At 53.3% G+C, this 17,692-nt stretch overlaps 2 protein-coding genes across 4 annotated transcripts in view; both read left to right on the top strand.

The window, feature by feature from the left end:
• The window catches only part of LOC129857239 (ETS domain-containing transcription factor ERF-like), a 111,931-nt gene that overhangs the window by 43,687 nt on the left and 50,552 nt on the right, over positions 1–17,692 (top strand). The gene's annotated exons all lie outside the window — the stretch shown is intronic.
• On the top strand, positions 3,383–9,859 carry LOC129857238 (uncharacterized). Of its 2 annotated transcripts, none has more exons than XM_055925287.1 (2): positions 3,383–3,670; positions 5,219–9,859. In XM_055925287.1, the coding sequence occupies exons 1-2, from the start codon at positions 3,383–3,385 to the stop codon at positions 7,286–7,288; spliced, it is 2,358 nt and encodes a 785-aa protein (XP_055781262.1). In that variant the 3' UTR covers positions 7,289–9,859. The 2 variants fall into 2 exon arrangements, with proteins under 2 accessions (XP_055781262.1, XP_055781261.1); XM_055925286.1 differs by having other exon boundaries at positions 3,383–3,787; positions 3,896–9,858.

The raw sequence follows: 17,692 nt of genomic DNA on the forward strand, positions 1-17,692 counted from the left end.
TTGTGGTGTTAGTAGAGGTTAGGACTAGTAACAGGGATGTTGTAGTATTAGTGGAGGTTAGGACTAGTAACAGGGATGTTGTAGTGTTAGTGGAGGTTAGGACTAGTAACAGGGATGTTGTGGTGTTAGTAGAGGTTAGGACCAGTAACAGGGATGTTGTGGTGTTAGTAGAGGTTAGGACTAGTAACAGGGATGTTGTAGTGTTAGTGGAGGTTAGGACTAGTAACAGGGATGTTGTAGTGTTAGTGGAGGTTAGGACTAGTAACAGGGATGTTGTAGTGTTAGTGGAGGTTAGGACTAGTAACAGGGATGTAGTGGTGTTAGTGGAGGTTAGGACTAGTAACAGGGATGTTGTGGTGTTAGTGGAGGTTAGGACTAGTAACAGGGATGTAGTGGTGTTAGTGGAGGTTAGGACTAGTAACAGGGATGTTGTAGTGTTGGAGGTTAGGACTAGTAACAGGGATGTTGTAGTGTTAGTGGAGGTTAGGACTAGTAACAGGGATGTTGTAGTGTTAGTGGAGGTTAGGACTAGTAACAGGGATGTTGTAGTGTTAGTGGAGGTTAGGACTAGTAACAGGGATGTTGTAGTGTTGGAGGTTAGGACTAGTAACAGGGATGTTGTAGTGTTAGTGGAGGTTAGGACTAGTAACAGGGATGTTGTAGTGTTAGTGGAGGTTAGGACTAGTAACAGGGATGTTGTAGTGTTAGTGGAGGTTAGGACTAGTAACAGGGATGTTGTAGTGTTAGTGGAGGTTAGGACTAGTTACAGGGATGTTATAGTGTTAGTGGAGGTTAGGACTAGTAACAGGGATGGTGTGGTGTTAGTGGAGGTTAGGACTAGTAACAGGGATGTTGTAGTGTTAGTGGAGGTTAGGACTAGTAACAGGGATGGTGTGGTGTTAGTGGAGGTTAGGACTAGTAACAGGGATGTTGTGGTGTTAGTGGAGGTTAGGACTAGTAACAGGGATGGTGTGGTGTTAGTGGAGGTTAGGACTAGTAACAGGGATGTTGTAGTGTTAGTGGAGGTTAGGACTAGTAACAGGGATGGTGTGGTGTTAGTGGAGGTTAGGACTAGTAACAGGGATGTTGTAGTGTTAGTGGAGGTTAGGACTAGTAACAGGGATGTTGTGGTGTTAGTGGAGGTTAGGACTAGTAACAGGGATGTTGTAGTGTTAGTGGAGGTTAGGACTAGTAACAGGGATGGTGTGGTGTTAGTGGAGGTTAGGACTAGTAACAGGGATGTTGTGGTGTTAGTGGAGGTTAGGACTAGTAACAGGGATGTTGTAGTGTTAGTGGAGGTTAGGACTAGTAACAGGGATGTTATAGTGTTAGTGGAGGTTAGGACTAGTAACAGGGATGGTGTGGTGTTAGTGGAGGTTAGGACTAGTAACAGGGATGTTATAGTATTAGTGGAGGTTAGGACTAGTAACAGGGATGTTGTAGTGTTGGAGGTTAGGACTAGTAACAGGGATGCTGTAGTGTTAGTGGAGTTTGGACTAGTAACAGGGATGTTGTAGTGTTGGAGGTTAGGACTAGTAACAGGGATGTTGTAGTGTTAGTGGAGGTTAGGACTAGTAACAGGGATGTTGTAGTGTTAGTGGAGGTTAGGACTAGTAACAGGGATGTTGTAGTGTTAGTGGAGGTTAGGACTAGTAACAGGGATGTTGTGGTGTTAGTGGAGGTTAGGACTAGTAACAGGGATGTTGTAGTGTTAGTGGAGGTTAGGACTAGTAACAGGGATGTTGTAGTATTAGTGGAGGTTAGGACTAGTAACAGGGATGTTGTAGTGTTAGTGGAGGTTAGTACTAGTAACAAGGATGTTGTAGTGTTAGTAGAGGTTAGGACTAGTAACAGGGATGTTGTAGTGTTAGTGGAGGTTAGGACTAGTAACAGGGATGTTGTGGTGTTAGTGGAGGTTAGGACTAGTAACAGGGATGTTGTGGTGTTAGTGGAGGTTAGGACTAGTAACAGGGATGTTGTAGTGTTAGTGGAGGTTAGGACTAGTAACAGGGATGTTGTGGTGTTAGTGTAGGTTAGGACTAGTAACAGGGATGTTGTGGTGTTGGAGGTTAGGACTAGTAACAGGGATGTTGTGGTGTTAGTGGAGGTTAGGACTAGTAACAGGGATGTTGTGGTGTTAGTGGAGGTTAGGACTAGTAACAGGGATGTTGTAGTGTTAGTGGAGGTTAGGACTAGTAACAGGGATGGTGTGGTGTTAGTGGAGGTTAGGACTAGTAACAGGGATGTTATAGTATTAGTGGAGGTTAGGACTAGTAACAGGGATGTTGTAGTGTTGGAGGTTAGGACTAGTAACAGGGATGCTGTAGTGTTAGTGGAGTTTGGACTAGTAACAGGGATGTTGTAGTGTTGGAGGTTAGGACTAGTAACAGGGATGTTGTAGTGTTAGTGGAGGTTAGGACTAGTAACAGGGATGTTGTAGTGTTAGTGGAGGTTAGGACTAGTAACAGGGATGTTGTAGTGTTGGAGGTTAGGACTAGTAACAGGGATGTTGTAGTGTTAGTGGAGGTTAGGACTAGTAACAGGGATGTTGTAGTGTTAGTGGAGGTTAGGACTAGTAACAGGGATGTTGTGGTGTTAGTGGAGGTTAGGACTAGTAACAGGGATGTTGTAGTGTTAGTGGAGGTTAGGACTAGTAACAGGGATGTTGTAGTATTAGTGGAGGTTAGGACTAGTAACAGGGATGTTGTAGTGTTAGTGGAGGTTAGTACTAGTAACATGGATGTTGTAGTGTTAGTAGAGGTTAGGACTAGTAACAGGGATGTTGTAGTGTTAGTGGAGGTTAGGACTAGTAACAGGGATGTTGTGGTGTTAATGGAGGTTAGGACTAGTAACAGGGATGTTGTGGTGTTAGTGGAGGTTAGGACTAGTAACAGGGATGTTGTAGTGTTAGTGGAGGTTAGAACTAGTAACAGGGATGTTGTGGTGTTAGTGGAGGTTAGGACTAGTAACAGGGATGTTGTAGTGTTAGTGGAGGTTAGGACTAGTAACAGGGATGTTGTGGAGGTTAGGACTAGTAACAGGGATGTTGTGGTGTTAGTGGAGGTTAGGACTAGTAACAGGGATGTTGTGGAGGTTAGGACTAGTAACAGGGATGTTGTAGTGTTAGTGGAGGTTAGGACTAGTAACAGGGATGTTATAGTATTAGTGGAGGTTAGGACTAGTAACAGGGATGTTGTGGTGTTAGTGGAGGTTAGGACTAGTAACAGGGATGTTGTGGTGTTAGTGGAGGTTAGGACTAGTAACAGGGATGTTGTAGTGTTGGTGGAGGTTAGGACTAGTAACAGGGATGTTGTAGTGTTGGAGGTTAGGACTAGTAACAGGGATGTTGTAGTGTTAGTGGAGGTTAGGACTAGTAACAGGGATGTTGTGGTGTTGGTGGAGGTTAGGAAGGACTAGTAACAGGGATGCTGTAGTGTTAGTGGAGGTTAGGACTAGTAACAGGGATGTTGTAGTGTTGGAGGTTAGGACTAGTAACAGGGATGTTGTAGTGTTAGTGGAGGTTAGGACTAGTAACAGGAATGTTGTGGTGTTAGTAGAGGTTAGGACTAGTAACAGGGATGTTGTGGTGTTGGAGGTTAGTACTAGTAACAGGGATGTTGTAGTGTTAGTGGGGGTTAGGACTAGTAACAGGGATGTTGTGGTGTTGGAGGTTAGGACTAGTAACGGGGATGTTGTGGTGTTAGTGGAGGTTAGGACTAGTAACAGGGATGTTGTGGTGTTAGTGGAGGTTAGGACTAGTAACAGGGATGTTGTAGTTTTAGTGGAGGTTAGGACTAGTAACAGGGATGTTGTGGTGTTAGTGGAGGTTAAGACTAGTAACAGGGATGTTGTGGTGTTAGTGGAGGTTAGGACTAGTAACAGGGATGTTGTGGAGGTTAGGACTAGTAACAGGGATGTTGTGGAGGTTAGGACTAGTAACAGGGATGTTGTAGTATTAGTGGAGGTTAGGACTAGTAACAGGGATGTTGTGGTGTTAGTGGAGGTTAGGACTAGTAACAGGGATGTTGTAGTGTTAGTGGAGGTTAGAACTAGTAACAGGGATGTTGTGGTGTTAGTGGAGGTTAGGACTAGTAACAGGGATGTTGTAGTGTTAGTGGAGGTTAGGACTAGTAACAGGGATGTTGTGGAGGTTAGGACTAGTAACAGGGATGTTGTGGTGTTAGTGGAGGTTAGGACTAGTAACAGGGATGTTGTAGTGTTAGTGGAGGTTAGAACTAGTAACAGGGATGTTGTGGTGTTAGTGGAGGTTAAGACTAGTAACAGGGATGTTGTAGTGTTAGTGGAGGTTCGGACTAGTAACAGGGATGTTGTGGAGGTTAGGACTAGTAACAGGGATGTTGTAGTGTTAGTGGAGGTTAGGACTAGTAACAGGGATGTTGTACTGTTGGAGGTTATGACTAGTAACAGGGATGTTGTGGTGTTAGTGGAGGTTAAGACTAGTAACAGGGATGTTGTAGTGTTAGTGGAGGTTCGGACTAGTAACTGGGATGTTGTAGTGTTAGTGGAGGTTAGGACTAGTAACAGGGATGTTGTGGTGTTAGTGGAGGTTAGGACTAGTAACAGGGATGTTGTAGTGTTAGTGGAGGTTAGAACTAGTAACAGGGATGTTGTAGTGTTAGTGGAGGTTAGGACTAGTAACAGGGATGTTGTGGTGTTAGTGGAGGTTAGGACCAGTAACAGGGATGTTGTAGTGTTAGTGGAGGTTAGAACTAGTAACAGGGATGTTGTGGTGTTAGTGGAGGTTAAGACTAGTAACAGGGATGTTGTAGTGTTAGTGGAGGTTCGGACTAGTAACAGGGATGTTGTGGAGGTTAGGACTAGTAACAGGGATGTTGTAGTGTTAGTGGAGGTTAGGACTAGTAACAGGGATGTTGTACTGTTGGAGGTTATGACTAGTAACAGGGATGTTGTGGTGTTAGTGGAGGTTAAGACTAGTAACAGGGATGTTGTAGTGTTAGTGGAGGTTCGGACTAGTAACTGGGATGTTGTAGTGTTAGTGGAGGTTAGGACTAGTAACAGGGATGTTGTGGTGTTAGTGGAGGTTAGGACTAGTAACAGGGATGTTGTAGTGTTAGTGGAGGTTAGAACTAGTAACAGGGATGTTGTAGTGTTAGTGGAGGTTAGGACTAGTAACAGGGATGTTGTAGTGTTAGTGGAGGTTAGGACTAGTAACAGGGATGTTGTAGTGTTAGTGGAGGTTAGGACTAGTAACAGGGATGTTGTGGTGTTGGAGGTTAGGACTAGTAACAGGGATGTTGTGGTGTTAGTGGAGGTTAGGACTAGTAACAGGGATGTTGTAGTGTTAGTGGAGGTTAGGACTAGTAACAGGGATGTTGTAGTGTTAGTGGAGGTTAGGACTAGTAACAGGGATGTTGTGGTGTTAGTGGAGGTTAGGACTAGTAACAGGGATGTTGTGGTGTTAGTGGAGGTTAGGACCAGTAACAGGGATGTTGTAGTGTTAGTGGAGGTTAGGACTAGTAACAGGGATGTTGTGGTGTTAGTGGAGGTTAGGACTAGTAACAGGGATGTTGTGGTGTTGGAGGTTAGGACTAGTAACAGGGATGTTGTGGTGTTAGTGGAGGTTAGGACCAGTAACAGTGATGTTGTGGTGTTAGTGGAGGTTAGGACTAGTAACAGGGATGTTGTAGTATTAGTGGAGGTTAGGACTAGTAACAGGGATGTTGTAGTGTTAGTAGAGGTTAGGACTAGTAACAGGGATGTTGTGGTGTTAGTGGAGGTTAGGACTAGTAACAGGGATGTTGTAGTATTAGTGGAGGTTAGGACTAGTAACAGGGATGTTGTGGTGTTAGTGGAGGTTAGGACCAGTAACAGTGATGTTGTGGTGTTAGTGGAGGTTAGGACTAGTAACAGGGATGTTGTAGTATTAGTGGAGGTTAGGACTAGTAACAGGGATGTTGTAGTGTTGGTGGAGGTTAGGACTAGTAACAGGGATGTTATAGTTTTAGTGGAGGTTAGGACTAGTAACAGGGATGTTGTAGTGTTAGTGGAGGTTAGGACTAGTAAAAGGGATGTTGTAGTGTTAGTGGAGGTTAGGACTAGTAACAGGGATGATGTGGAGGTTAGGACTAGTAACAGGGATGTTGTGGTGTTGGAGGTTAGGACTAGTAACAGGGATGTTGTAGTATTAGTGGAGGTTAGGACTAGTAACAGGGATGTTGTGGTGTTAGTGGAGGTTAGGACCAGTAACAGTGATGTTGTGGTGTTAGTGGAGGTTAGGACTAGTAACAGGGATGTTGTAGTATTAGTGGAGGTTAGGACTAGTAACAGGGATGTTGTAGTGTTGGTGGAGGTTAGGACTAGTAACAGGGATGTTATAGTTTTAGTGGAGGTTAGGACTAGTAACAGGGATGTTGTAGTGTTAGTGGAGGTTAGGACTAGTAACAGGGATGTTGTAGTGTTAGTGGAGGTTAGGACTAGTAACAGGGATGATGTGGAGGTTAGGACTAGTAACAGGGATGTTGTGGTGTTGGAGGTTAGTACTAGTAATAGGGATGTTGTAGTGTTAGTGGGGGTTAGGACTAGTAACAGGGATGTTGTGGTGTTGGAGGTTAGGACTAGTAACGGGGATGTTGTGGTGTTAGTGGAGGTTAGGACTAGTAACAGGGATGTTGTGGTGTTAGTGGAGGTTAGGACCAGTAACAGGGATGTTGTGGTGTTGGTGGAGGTTAGGACTAGTAACAGGGATGTTGTAGTTTTAGTGGAGGTTAGGACTAGTAACAGGGATGTTGTGGTGTTAGTGGAGGTTAAGACTAGTAACAGGGATGTTGTGGTGTTAGTGGAGGTTAGGACTAGTAACAGGAATGTTGTGGTGTTAGTAGAGGTTAGGACTAGTAACAGGGATGTTGTGGTGTTAGTGGAGGTTAGGACTAGTAACAGGGATGTTGTAGTGTTAGTGGAGGTTAGGACTAGTAACAGGGATGTTGTGGTGTTAGTAGAGGTTAGAACTAGTAACAGGGATGTGTTAGTGGAGGTTAGGACTAGTAACAGGGATGTTGTAGTGTTAGTGGAGGTTAGGACTAGTAACAGGGATGTTGTAGTGTTAGTGGAGGTTAGGACTAGTAACAGGGATGTTGTAGTGTTAGTGGAGGTTAGGACTAGTAACAGGGATGTTGTGGTGTTAGTGGAGGTTAGGACTAGTAACAGGGATGTTGTGGTGTTAGTGGAGGTTAGGACTAGTAACAGGGATGTTGTAGTGTTAGTGGAGGTTAGGACTAGTTACAGGGATGGTGAGCCATGGTGGTGTTGATGTTGTCTCTATGGAAGTGCTGCCCTGGAAGTGCAAGGTAGTCATCCAGTGTTGTAGACCCAGCCGTGCATTTCTCTCTCTGTCATTTTCTGTCTCTTTCTGTCTCTCTTTCTGTCGCTCTCTTTCTCTCTCTCTCCCTCCATCTCTCCCTCTGTGTCTTAGTGGTTACATCACTCGCCCTCTCTCTCTCTCTCTCTCTCTCTCTCTCTCTCTCTCTCTCTCTCTCTCTCTCTCTCTCTCTCTCTCTCTCTTTCTCTTGCATAACCGCCAGCTTTATTTGCTCCAGCTGAGGACTAATCTCTCCCGTGAGACAGACGGAAGGAACAAGGGAGAGGAGGAGAGCAGGACAAGCCAACCTTTCTAACCTGACTGGACGCTGCTTCGTTAATTCAATCAGTCCACCAATTAAGTGGCTTTCGAGCAGAGCCCTGTTTACAACCACCGTGACCTGTGTGTTTATGTAGCAGTGTTTTTAATCTTTAAAACCCCACAATCTTCTCCAACTGTAGCTGAGTTGACGTGTGGTTTCCCCTCGTGTGTCTGTGTGTGTGGAGAGCAGGCGCATGGTACTCCCCATGGTAGCCCAGTCATACTGGAGGATAAACAGTGATTATCTGGGCTGCCTGGAGAGAGACACATGCTTATGTACCACTTTCAGACATACATGTGAGGGACACCGTAGCCAAGACAACGCTCTAGCTACAGTCAGAGGAGAATAACACATAAACAAAGACTGACACGCAGAATCACGTTCAGTCAAGCTTGAATTGTCATGCCTCATACACGCGTACACACAGATACACACACACACAATGCTGCCTGCAGCGAGGCGAGTGAGGCGTCTGTGAGGTAAGAAAGATCAAAGCTACTTAATCAGCTTTAGCAGACACACTTAGAGAGAGAGATGTGGGAAAGCGGGAAAAGAAAGAATGGGGAGAGAGAGGGATAGCAGAGAACAGAGGGTAGAGGAAAGTGGTGACAGGCTGTGACACTGCGCGTGTCCTCGTTCCCTGTTTAAGATGGGATAAACACACACACACACACACACACACACACACACACACACACACACACACACACACACACACACACACACACACACACACACACACACACACACACACACACACACACACGCTGTGCTCTGCCCTCCGTGTCCCCCTCACAGCCCACTGTGACATGCTGTTGCCAATGCCACGATACTGTGTGTGTGTTGTCTTTGTCTTTTCTTTTCCTATATGCCTATTCCATATCTCTTTCTCTCCCCCTCCCTCTCTTTGTAAACCCTTTCTTTGCTTACCCTTTACCTCCTCCCTCTCTCGCCCACTACGTCTCTCTTACAGGAATTGTTAGCAGATGTGGACAGAGCTTTTTCCTTCATCTAAAATTAGCCCTAATAGAAGAATGGCAGGAAAAGAGGGAGGGAGGGAAAGGGGGATTGATGGAGAAGCAGAAAGAAATGGGGAAGGAATAGGTTGATGGTCTCGGTGAAGTAAGGGTGTATTTTTGGGACCTCGCACACCATGCTGACGCAGTCAAGCCGTCGGAGGCACAAACAAAGTTGGCGGAGAGGAACAGCGTCCCGGCGTCTGAGTAGCATGTGATGCTAACCTGTCCTGCTGTTGTTGAAAAGGCCTGGATTAGGATTAGTTGTAAGTGAATAATGATGAGGAGTTGGGACTATAGAAAGCTCTTCATCTACCTCAGCAGTTACATAATTAGGGCTCTTCAAAATCAGTTATATTTTTGATCTGAACGGTTTAGGTTTTCCCCAAATCCCGTTTTCTCCATTTACCTTTTCCAGGTTTCTGTTTTTCCCAACTTTTTTCAGGTTTTCACTCTCTAAAGTCAACAACAATACTTAAAGCACATCAGCAGACCACTTTTGAGGTCTGTGGATTTTGTTGTTGTTGAAATGTAGATTTCATTAGCATCATCGCTAACAGCTACACAGTGGTAGACGTACCCCACATACAGACAGGGGGAATTATTGTTGCCTCTTCAGAAAGTTGCAGGAAAATACACATCACTGAGGAATTCTGTATGCTAGTCAATACAATTCAATCAATACATTTTTATATAAATGTTTTTGAATTCCATTTTATTGTCTGGATGTTCTAGGGCCCGACATAATTCACTCAGCCTCTCGTTGGCACCAGTGACACTGATGTGTTGTGTGTCTGTCTCTGTGAGCACGTGTGTGTAATGAGGACAGAGAAGTCCTGTCCTGTATAGTGTAAACAGGTGAGTGAGAGACGCCTGCAGTGGATTCCCCAGTACAGTACAGACCAGACAGACAGGCAGCACCACTCAACACACTGGCTGCATCGCCTACATGGTGAGACACATTGATCAAACACCATACTGAGGCCGTTAATGAATGAGAGTATCACATCACCTTAAACAATCAACTGAAGAGTTGCATTGTTTCATTACTTTGTAATTGGGTAATTTAGTTAACTAAAATCAACACCACAACTCTAACCAGTCCCTTAACAGTAGAAGTGAACATGAGAAGTGTGATAGAGTCTGACCGAGAGAGCAGTTGAGGTGGGGAGGACAGTAGAGCAGTTTAGGTGGGGAGGGCAGTAGAGCAGTTGAGGTGGGGAGGGCAGTTGAGGTGGGGAGGGCAGTAGAGCAGTTGAGGTGGAGAGGGCAGTAGAGCAGTTGAGGTGGGGAGGACAGTAGAGCAGTTGAGGTGGGGAGGACAGTTGCGGTGGGGAGGATGGTAGAGCAGATGAGGTGGGGAGCGCAGTAGAGCAGATGAGGTGGGGAGGGCAGTAGAGCAGTTGAGGTGGGGAGGGCAGTAGAGCAGTTGAGGTGGGGAGGGCAGTAGAGCAGTTGAGGTGGGGAGGACAGTAGAGCAGTTGAGGTGGGGAGGGCAAGAGAGCAGTTGAGGTGGGGAGGGCAAGAGAGCAGTTGAGGTGGGGAGGACGGTAGAGCAGTTGAGGTGGGGAGGGCAGTAGAGCAGTTGAGGTGGGGAGGACAGTAGAGGTGGGGAGGACAGTAGAGGTGGGGAGGGCAGTTGAAGTGGGGAGGACAGTAGAAGTGGGGAGGGCAGTAGAAGTGGGGAGGGCAGTAGAAGTGGGGAGGGCAGTAGAAGTGGGGAGGGCAGTAGAAGTGGGGAGGACAGTAGAAGTGGGGAGGGCAGTTGAAGTGGGGAGGACAGTAGCGCAGTTGAGGTGGGGAGGGCAGTAGAGCAGTTGAGGTGGGGAGGGCAGTTGAAGTGGGGAGGGCAGTTGTGGGGAGGGCAGTAGAGCAGTTGAGGTGGGGAGGACAGTAGAGGTGGGGAGGACAGTAGAGGTGGGGAGGACAGTAGAGGTGGGGAGGGCAGTTGAGGTGGGTAGGGCAGTTGAGGTGGGTAGGGCAGTTGAGGTGGGGAGGGCAGTTGAGGTGGGGAGGGCAGTTGAGGGGGGGAGGGCAGTTGAGGTGGGGAGGGCAGTTGAGGTGGGGAGGGCAGTTGAGGTGGGGAGGGCAGTTGAGGTGGGGAGGGCAGTTGAAGTGGGGAGGGCAGTTGAGCAGTTGGGGGGGACAGTAGAGCAGGTGGGGAGGACAGTAGAACAGTAGAGGTGGGGAGGGCAGTTGTGGGGAGGGCAGTTGTGGGGAGGGCAGTTGTGGGGAGGACAGTTGTGGGGAGGACAGTTGTGGGGAGGACAGTTGTGGGGAGGACAGTTGTGGGGAGGACAGTTGTGGGGAGGACAGTTGTGGGGAGGACAGTTGTGGGGAGGACAGTTGTGGGGAGGACAGTAGAGGTGGGGAGGGCAGTAGAGGTGGGGAGGGCAGTCGAGGTTAGGGAGGACAGTCGAGGTGGGGAGGACAGTCGAGGTGGGGAGGACAGTCGAGGTGGGGAGGACAGTCGAGGTGGGGAGGACAGTAGAGGTGGGGAGGACAGTAGAGGTGGGGAGGACAGTCGAGGTGGGGAGGGCAGTAGAGGTGGGGAGGACAGTCGAGGTGGGGAGGACAGTCGAGGTGGGGAGGACAGTCGAGGTGGGGAGGACAGTCGAGGTGGGGAGGACAGTCGAGGTGGGGAGGGCAGTAGAGGTGGGGAGGACAGTCGAGGTGGGGAGGACAGTCGAGGTGGGGAGGGCAGTAGAGGTGGGGAGGGCAGTAGAGGTGGGGAGGGCAGTAGAGGTGGGGAGGACAGTAGAGGTGGGGAGGACAGTAGAGGTGGGGAGGACAGTAGAGGTGGGGAGGGCAGGAGAGGTGGGGAGAGCAGGAGAGGTGGGGAGAGCAGTAGAGGTGGGGAGGACAGTTGAGGTGGGGAGAGCAGGAGAGGTGGGGAGAGCAGTAGAGGTGGGGAGGGCAGTAGAGGTGGGGAGGGCAGTAGAGGTGGGGAGGGCAGTAGAGGTGGGGAGGACAGGAGAGCAGTAGAGGTGGGGAGGGCAGTCGAGGTGGGGAGGACAGTAGAGCAGTCGAGGTGGGGAGGACAGTCGAGGTGGGGAGGGCAGTAGCGCAGTCGAGGTGGGGATGGCAGTAGAGGTGGGGATGGCAGTAGAGGTGGGGAGGGCAGTAGAGCAGTCGAGGTGGGGATGGCAGTAGAGGTGGGGAGGGCAGTAGCGCAGTAGAGGTGGGGAGGGCAGTAGAGGTGGGGAGGGCAGTAGAGGTGGGGAGGGCAGTAGAGGTGGGGAGGGCAGTAGAGGTGGGGAGGGCAGTAGAGGTGGGGAGGGCAGTAGAGGTGGGGAGGGCAGTAGAGGTGGGGAGGGCAGTAGAGGTGGGGAGGACAGGAGAGCAGTAGAGGTGGGGAGGGCAGTAGAGGTGGGGAGGGCAGTAGAGGTGGGGAGGGCAGTAGAGGTGGGGAGGGCAGTAGAGGTGGGGAGGGCAGTCGAGGTGGGGAGGGCAGTCGAGGTGGGGAGGGCAGTCGAGGTGGGGAGGGCAGTAGAGGTGGGGAGGGCAGTAGAGGTGGGGAGGGCAGTAGAGGTGGGGAGGGCAGTAGAGGTGGGGAGGGCAGTAGAGGTGGGGAGGGCAGTAGAGGTGGGGAGGGCAGTAGAGGTGGGGAGGACAGGAGAGCAGTAGAGGTGGGGAGGGCAGTAGAGGTGGGGAGGGCAGTAGAGGTGGGGAGGGCAGTAGAGGTGGGGAGGGCAGTAGAGGTGGGGAGGGCAGTCGAGGTGGGGAGGGCAGTCGAGGTGGGGAGGGCAGTCGAGGTGGGGAGGGCAGTCGAGGTGGGGAGGGCAGTCGAGGTGGGGAGGGCAGTCGAGGTGGGGAGGACAGTAGAGCAGTCGAGGTGGGGAGGACAGTAGAGGTGGGGAGGGCAGTAGCGCAGTCGAGGTGGGGAGGGCAGTAGAGGTGGGGAGGGCAGTAGAGGTGGGGAGGGCAGTAGAGGTGGGGAGGGCAGTAGAGGTGGGGAGGGCAGTAGAGGTGGGGAGGACAGTAGAGCAGTCGAGGTGGGGAGGACAGTAGAGGTGGGGAGGGCAGTAGCGCAGTCGAGGTGGGGAGGGCAGTAGAGGTGGGGAGGGCAGTAGAGGTGGGGAGGGCAGTAGAGGTGGGGAGGGCAGTAGAGGTGGGGAGGGCAGTAGAGGTGGGGAGGGCAGTAGAGGTGGGGAGGGCAGTAGAGGTGGGGAGGACAGTAGAGGTGGGGAGGGCAGTAGCGCAGTCGAGGTGGGGATGGCAGTAGAGGTGGGGAGGGCAGTAGCGCAGTCGAGGTGGGGAGGGCAGTCGAGGTGGGGAGGGCAGTCGAGGTGGGGAGGGCAGTAGAGGTGGGGAGGGCAGTAGAGGTGGGGAGGGCAGTAGAGGTGGGGAGGGCAGTAGAGGTGGGGAGGGCAGTAGAGGTGGGGAGGGCAGTAGAGGTGGGGAGGGCAGTCGAGGTGGGGAGGACAGGAGAGCAGTCGAGGTGGGGAGGGCAGTAGAGGTGGGGAGGGCAGTAGCGCATTCGAGGTGGGGATGGCAGTAGAGGTGGGGAGGGCAGTAGAGGTGGGGAGGACAGTAGAGGTGGGGAGGACAGTAGAGGTGGGGAGGGCAGTAGAGGTGGGGAGGGCAGTAGAGGTGGGGAGGGCAGTCGAGGTGGGGAGGACAGGAGAGCAGTCGAGGTGGGGAGGACAGTAGAGGTGGGGAGGGCAGTAGCGCATTCGAGGTGGGGAGGGCAGTAGAGGTGGGGAGGGCAGTAGAGGTGGGGAGGGCAGTAGAGGTGGGGAGGGCAGTAGAGGTGGGGAGGGCAGTAGAGGTGGGGAGGACAGTAGAGGTGGGGAGGGCAGTAGCGCAGTCGAGGTGGGGATGGCAGTAGAGGTGGGGAGGGCAGTAGCGCAGTCGAGGTGGGGAGGGCAGTCGAGGTGGGGAGGGCAGTAGAGGTGGGGAGGGCAGTAGAGGTGGGGAGGGCAGTAGAGGTGGGGAGGGCAGTAGAGGTGGGGAGGGCAGTAGAGGTGGGGAGGGCAGTAGAGGTGGGGAGGGCAGTAGAGGTGGGGAGGACAGTAGAGGTGGGGAGGGCAGTAGAGGTGGGGAGGGCAGTCGAGGTGGGGAGGACAGGAGAGCAGTCGAGGTGGGGAGGGCAGTAGAGGTGGGGAGGGCAGTAGCGCATTCGAGGTGGGGATGGCAGTAGAGGTGGGGAGGGCAGTAGAGGTGGGGAGGACAGTAGAGGTGGGGAGGACAGTAGAGGTGGGGAGGGCAGTAGAGGTGGGGAGGGCAGTCGAGGTGGGGAGGACAGGAGAGCAGTCGAGGTGGGGAGGACAGTAGAGGTGGGGAGGGCAGTAGCGCATTCGAGGTGGGGAGGGCAGTAGAGGTGGGGAGGGCAGTAGAGGTGGGGAGGGCAGTAGAGGTGGGGAGGGCAGTAGAGGTGGGGAGGGCAGTAGAGGTGGGGAGGGCAGTAGAGGTGGGGAGGGCAGTAGAGGTGGGGAGGGCAGTAGAGGTGGGGAGGGCAGTAGAGGTGGGGAGGGCAGTAGAGCAGTCGAGGTGGGGAGGACAGTAGAGGTGGGGAGGGCAGTAGCGCAGTCGAGGTGGGGAGGACAGTAGAGGTGGGGAGGGCAGTAGCGCAGTCGAGGTGGGGATGGCAGTAGAGGTGGGGAGGGCAGTAGAGGTGGGGAGGGCAGTAGAGGTGGGGAGGGCAGTAGAGGTGGGGAGGGCAGTAGAGGTGGGGAGGGCAGTAGAGGTGGGGAGGGCAGTAGAGGTGGGGAGGGCAGTAGAGGTGGGGAGGGCAGTAGAGGTGGGGAGGGCAGTTGAGGTGGGGAGGGCAGTAGAGCAGTTGAGGTGGGGAGGGCAGTAGAGCGGTCGAGGTGGGGAGGGCAGTTGAAGTGGGGAGGGCAGTTGAAGTGGGGAGGGCAGTTGAAGTGGGGAGGGCAGTTGAAGTGGGGAGGGCAGTTGAAGTGGGGAGGGCAGTTGAGGTGGGGAGGGCGGTTGAGGTGGGGAGGGCGGTAGAGGTGGGGAGGGCGGTAGAGGTGGGGAGGGCGGTAGAGGTGGGGAGGGCGGTAGAGGTGGGGAGGGCGGTAGAGGTGGGGAGGGCGGTAGAGGTGGGGAGGGCGGTAGAGGTGGGGAGGGCGGTAGAGCGGTCGAGGTGGGGAGGGCGGTAGAGCGGTCGAGGTGGGGAGGACGGTAGAGCGGTCGAGGTGGGGAGGACGGTAGAGCGGTCGAGGTGGGGAGGACGGTAGAGCGGTCGAGGTGGGGAGGACGGTAGAGCGGTCGAGGTGGGGAGGACGGTAGAGCGGTCGAGGTGGGGAGGACGGTAGAGCGGTCGAGGTGGGGAGGACGGTCGAGGTGGGGAGGGCGGTCGAGGTGGGGAGGGCGGTCGAGGTGGGGAGGGCAGTAGGGTTGTAGAGGTGGGGAGGGCAGTAGAGGTGGGGAGGGCGGTCGAGCAGTCGAGGTTGGGACGCTGTTCAAATCTTTTCTTGGCGCCTCTTGTGAGTGGGAACGTGCCGGCCACTGGATAGGAGGAGTGATGGGAACGTGCCGGCCACTGGATAGGAGGAGTGAGTGGGAACGTGCCGGCCACTGGATAGGAGGAGTAATGGGAACGTGTCGGCCACTGGATAGGAGGAGTGAGTGGGAACGTGCCGGCCACTGGATAGGAGGAGTGAGTGGGAACGTGCCGGCCACTGGATAGGAGGAGTAATGGGAACGTGCCGGCCACTGGATAGGAGGAGTGAGTGGGAACGTGCCGGCCACTGGATAGGAGGAGTGATGGGAACGTGCCGGCCACTGGATAGGAGGAGTGATGGGAACGTGCCGGCCACTGGATAGGAGGAGTGATGGGAACGTGCCGGCCACTGGATAGGAGGAGTGATGGGAACGTGCCGGCCACTGGATAGGAGGAGTGATGGGAACGTGCCGGCCACTGGATAGGAGGAGTGATGGGAACGTGCCGGCCACTGGATAGGAGGAGTGATGGGAACGTGCCGACCACTGGATAGGAGGAGTGATGGGAACGTGCCGGCCACTGGATAGGAGGAGTGATGGGAACTTGCCGGCCACTGGATAGGAGGAGTGAGTGGGAGCGTGCCGACCACTGGATAGGAGGAGTGATGGGAACGTGCCGGCCACTGGATAAGAGGAGTGAGTGGGAACGTGCCGGCCACTGGATAGGAGGAGTGATGGGAACGTGCCGGCCACTGGATAGGAGGAGTGAGTGGGAACGTGCCGGCCACTGGATAGGAGGAGTGAGTGGGAACGTGCCGGCCACTGGATAGGAGGAGTGATGGGAACGTGCCGGCCACTGGATAGGAGGAGTGAGTGGGAACGTGCCGGCCACTGGATAGGAGGATTGATGGGAACGTGCCGGCCACTGGATAGGAGGAGTGAGTGGGAACTTGCCGGCCACTGGATAGGAGGAGTGATGGGAACGTGCCGGCCACTGGATAGGAGGAGTGATGGGAACGTGCCGGCCACTGGATAGGAGGAGTGAGTGGGAACGTGCCGGCCACTGGATAGGAGGAGTGATGAGAACGTGCCGGCCACTGGATAGGAGGAGTGATGGGAACGTGCCGGCCACTGGATAGGAGGAGTGAGTGGGAACGTGCCGGCCACTGGATAGGAGGAGTGATGGGAACGTGCCGGCCACTGGATAGGAGGAGTGATGGGAACGTGCCGGCCACTGGATAGGAGGAGTGAGTGGGATTGTGCCGACCACTGGATAGGAGGAGTGATGGGAACGTGCCGGCCACTGGATAGGAGGAGTGATGGGAACGTGCCGGCCACTGGATAGGAGGATTGATGGGAACGTGCCGGCCACTGGATAGGAGGAGTGAGTGGGAACGTGCCGGCCACTGGATAGGAGGAGTGATGGGAACGTGCCGGCCACTGGATAGGAGGAGTGATGGGAACGTGCCGGCCACTGGATAGGAGGAGTGAGTGGGAACGTGCCGACCACTGGATAGGAGGAGTGATGGGAACGTGCCGGCCACTGGATAGGAGGAGTGACGGGAACGTGCCGGCCGCTGGATAGGAGGATTGATGGGCACGTGCCGGCCAATGGATAGGAGGAGTGAGTGGGAACGTGCCGGCCACTGGATAGGAGGAGTGAGTGTGAACGTGCCGGCCACTGGATAGGAGGAGTGATGGGAACGTGCCGGCCACTGGATAGGAGGAGTGAGTGTGAACGTGCCGGCCACTGGATAGAAGGAGTGATGGGAACGTGCCGGCCACTGGATAGGAGGAGTGATGGGAACGTTCCGGCCACTGGATAGGAGGAGTGATGGGAACGTGCCGGCCACTGGATAGGAGGAGTGATGGGAACGTTCCGGCCACTGGATAGGAGGAGTGATGGGAACGTGCCGGCCACTGGATAGGAGGAGTGATGGGAACGTTCCGGCCACTGGATAGGAGGAGTGATGGGAACGTGCCGGCCACTGGATAGGAGGAGTGATGGGAACGTTCCGGCCACTGGATAGGAGGAGTGATGGGAACGTGCCGGCCACTGGATAGGAGGAGTGATGGGAACGTTCCGGCCACTGGATAGGAGGAGTGATGGGAACGTTCCGGCCACTGGATAGGAGGAGTGATGGGAACGTGCCGGCCACTGGATAGGAGGAGTGATGGGAACGTGCCGGCCACTGGATAGGAGGAGTGAGTGGGAACGTGCCGGCCACTGGATAGGAGGAGTGATGGGAACGTGCCGGCCACTGGATAGGAGGATTGATGGGAACGTGCCGGCCACTGGATAGGAGGAGTGAGTGGGAACGTGCCGGCCACTGGATAGGAGGAGTGATGGGAACGTGCCGGCCACTGGATAGGAGGAGTGATGGGAACGTGCCGGCCACTGGATAGGAGGAGTGAGTGGGAACGTGCCGACCACTGGATAGGAGGAGTGATGGGAACGTGCCGGCCACTGGATAGGAGGAGTGACGGGAACGTGCCGGCCACTGGATAGGAGGATTGACGGGCACGTGCCGGCCAATGGATAGGAGGAGTGAGTGGGAACGTGCCGGCCACTGGATAGGAGGAGTGAGTGTGAACGTGCCGGCCACTGGATAGGAGGAGTGATGGGAA

Source organism: Salvelinus fontinalis, chromosome 6 (assembly GCF_029448725.1).
Source record: "Salvelinus fontinalis isolate EN_2023a chromosome 6, ASM2944872v1, whole genome shotgun sequence".
NCBI classification, from domain to species: Eukaryota; Metazoa; Chordata; class Actinopteri; order Salmoniformes; family Salmonidae; genus Salvelinus; species Salvelinus fontinalis.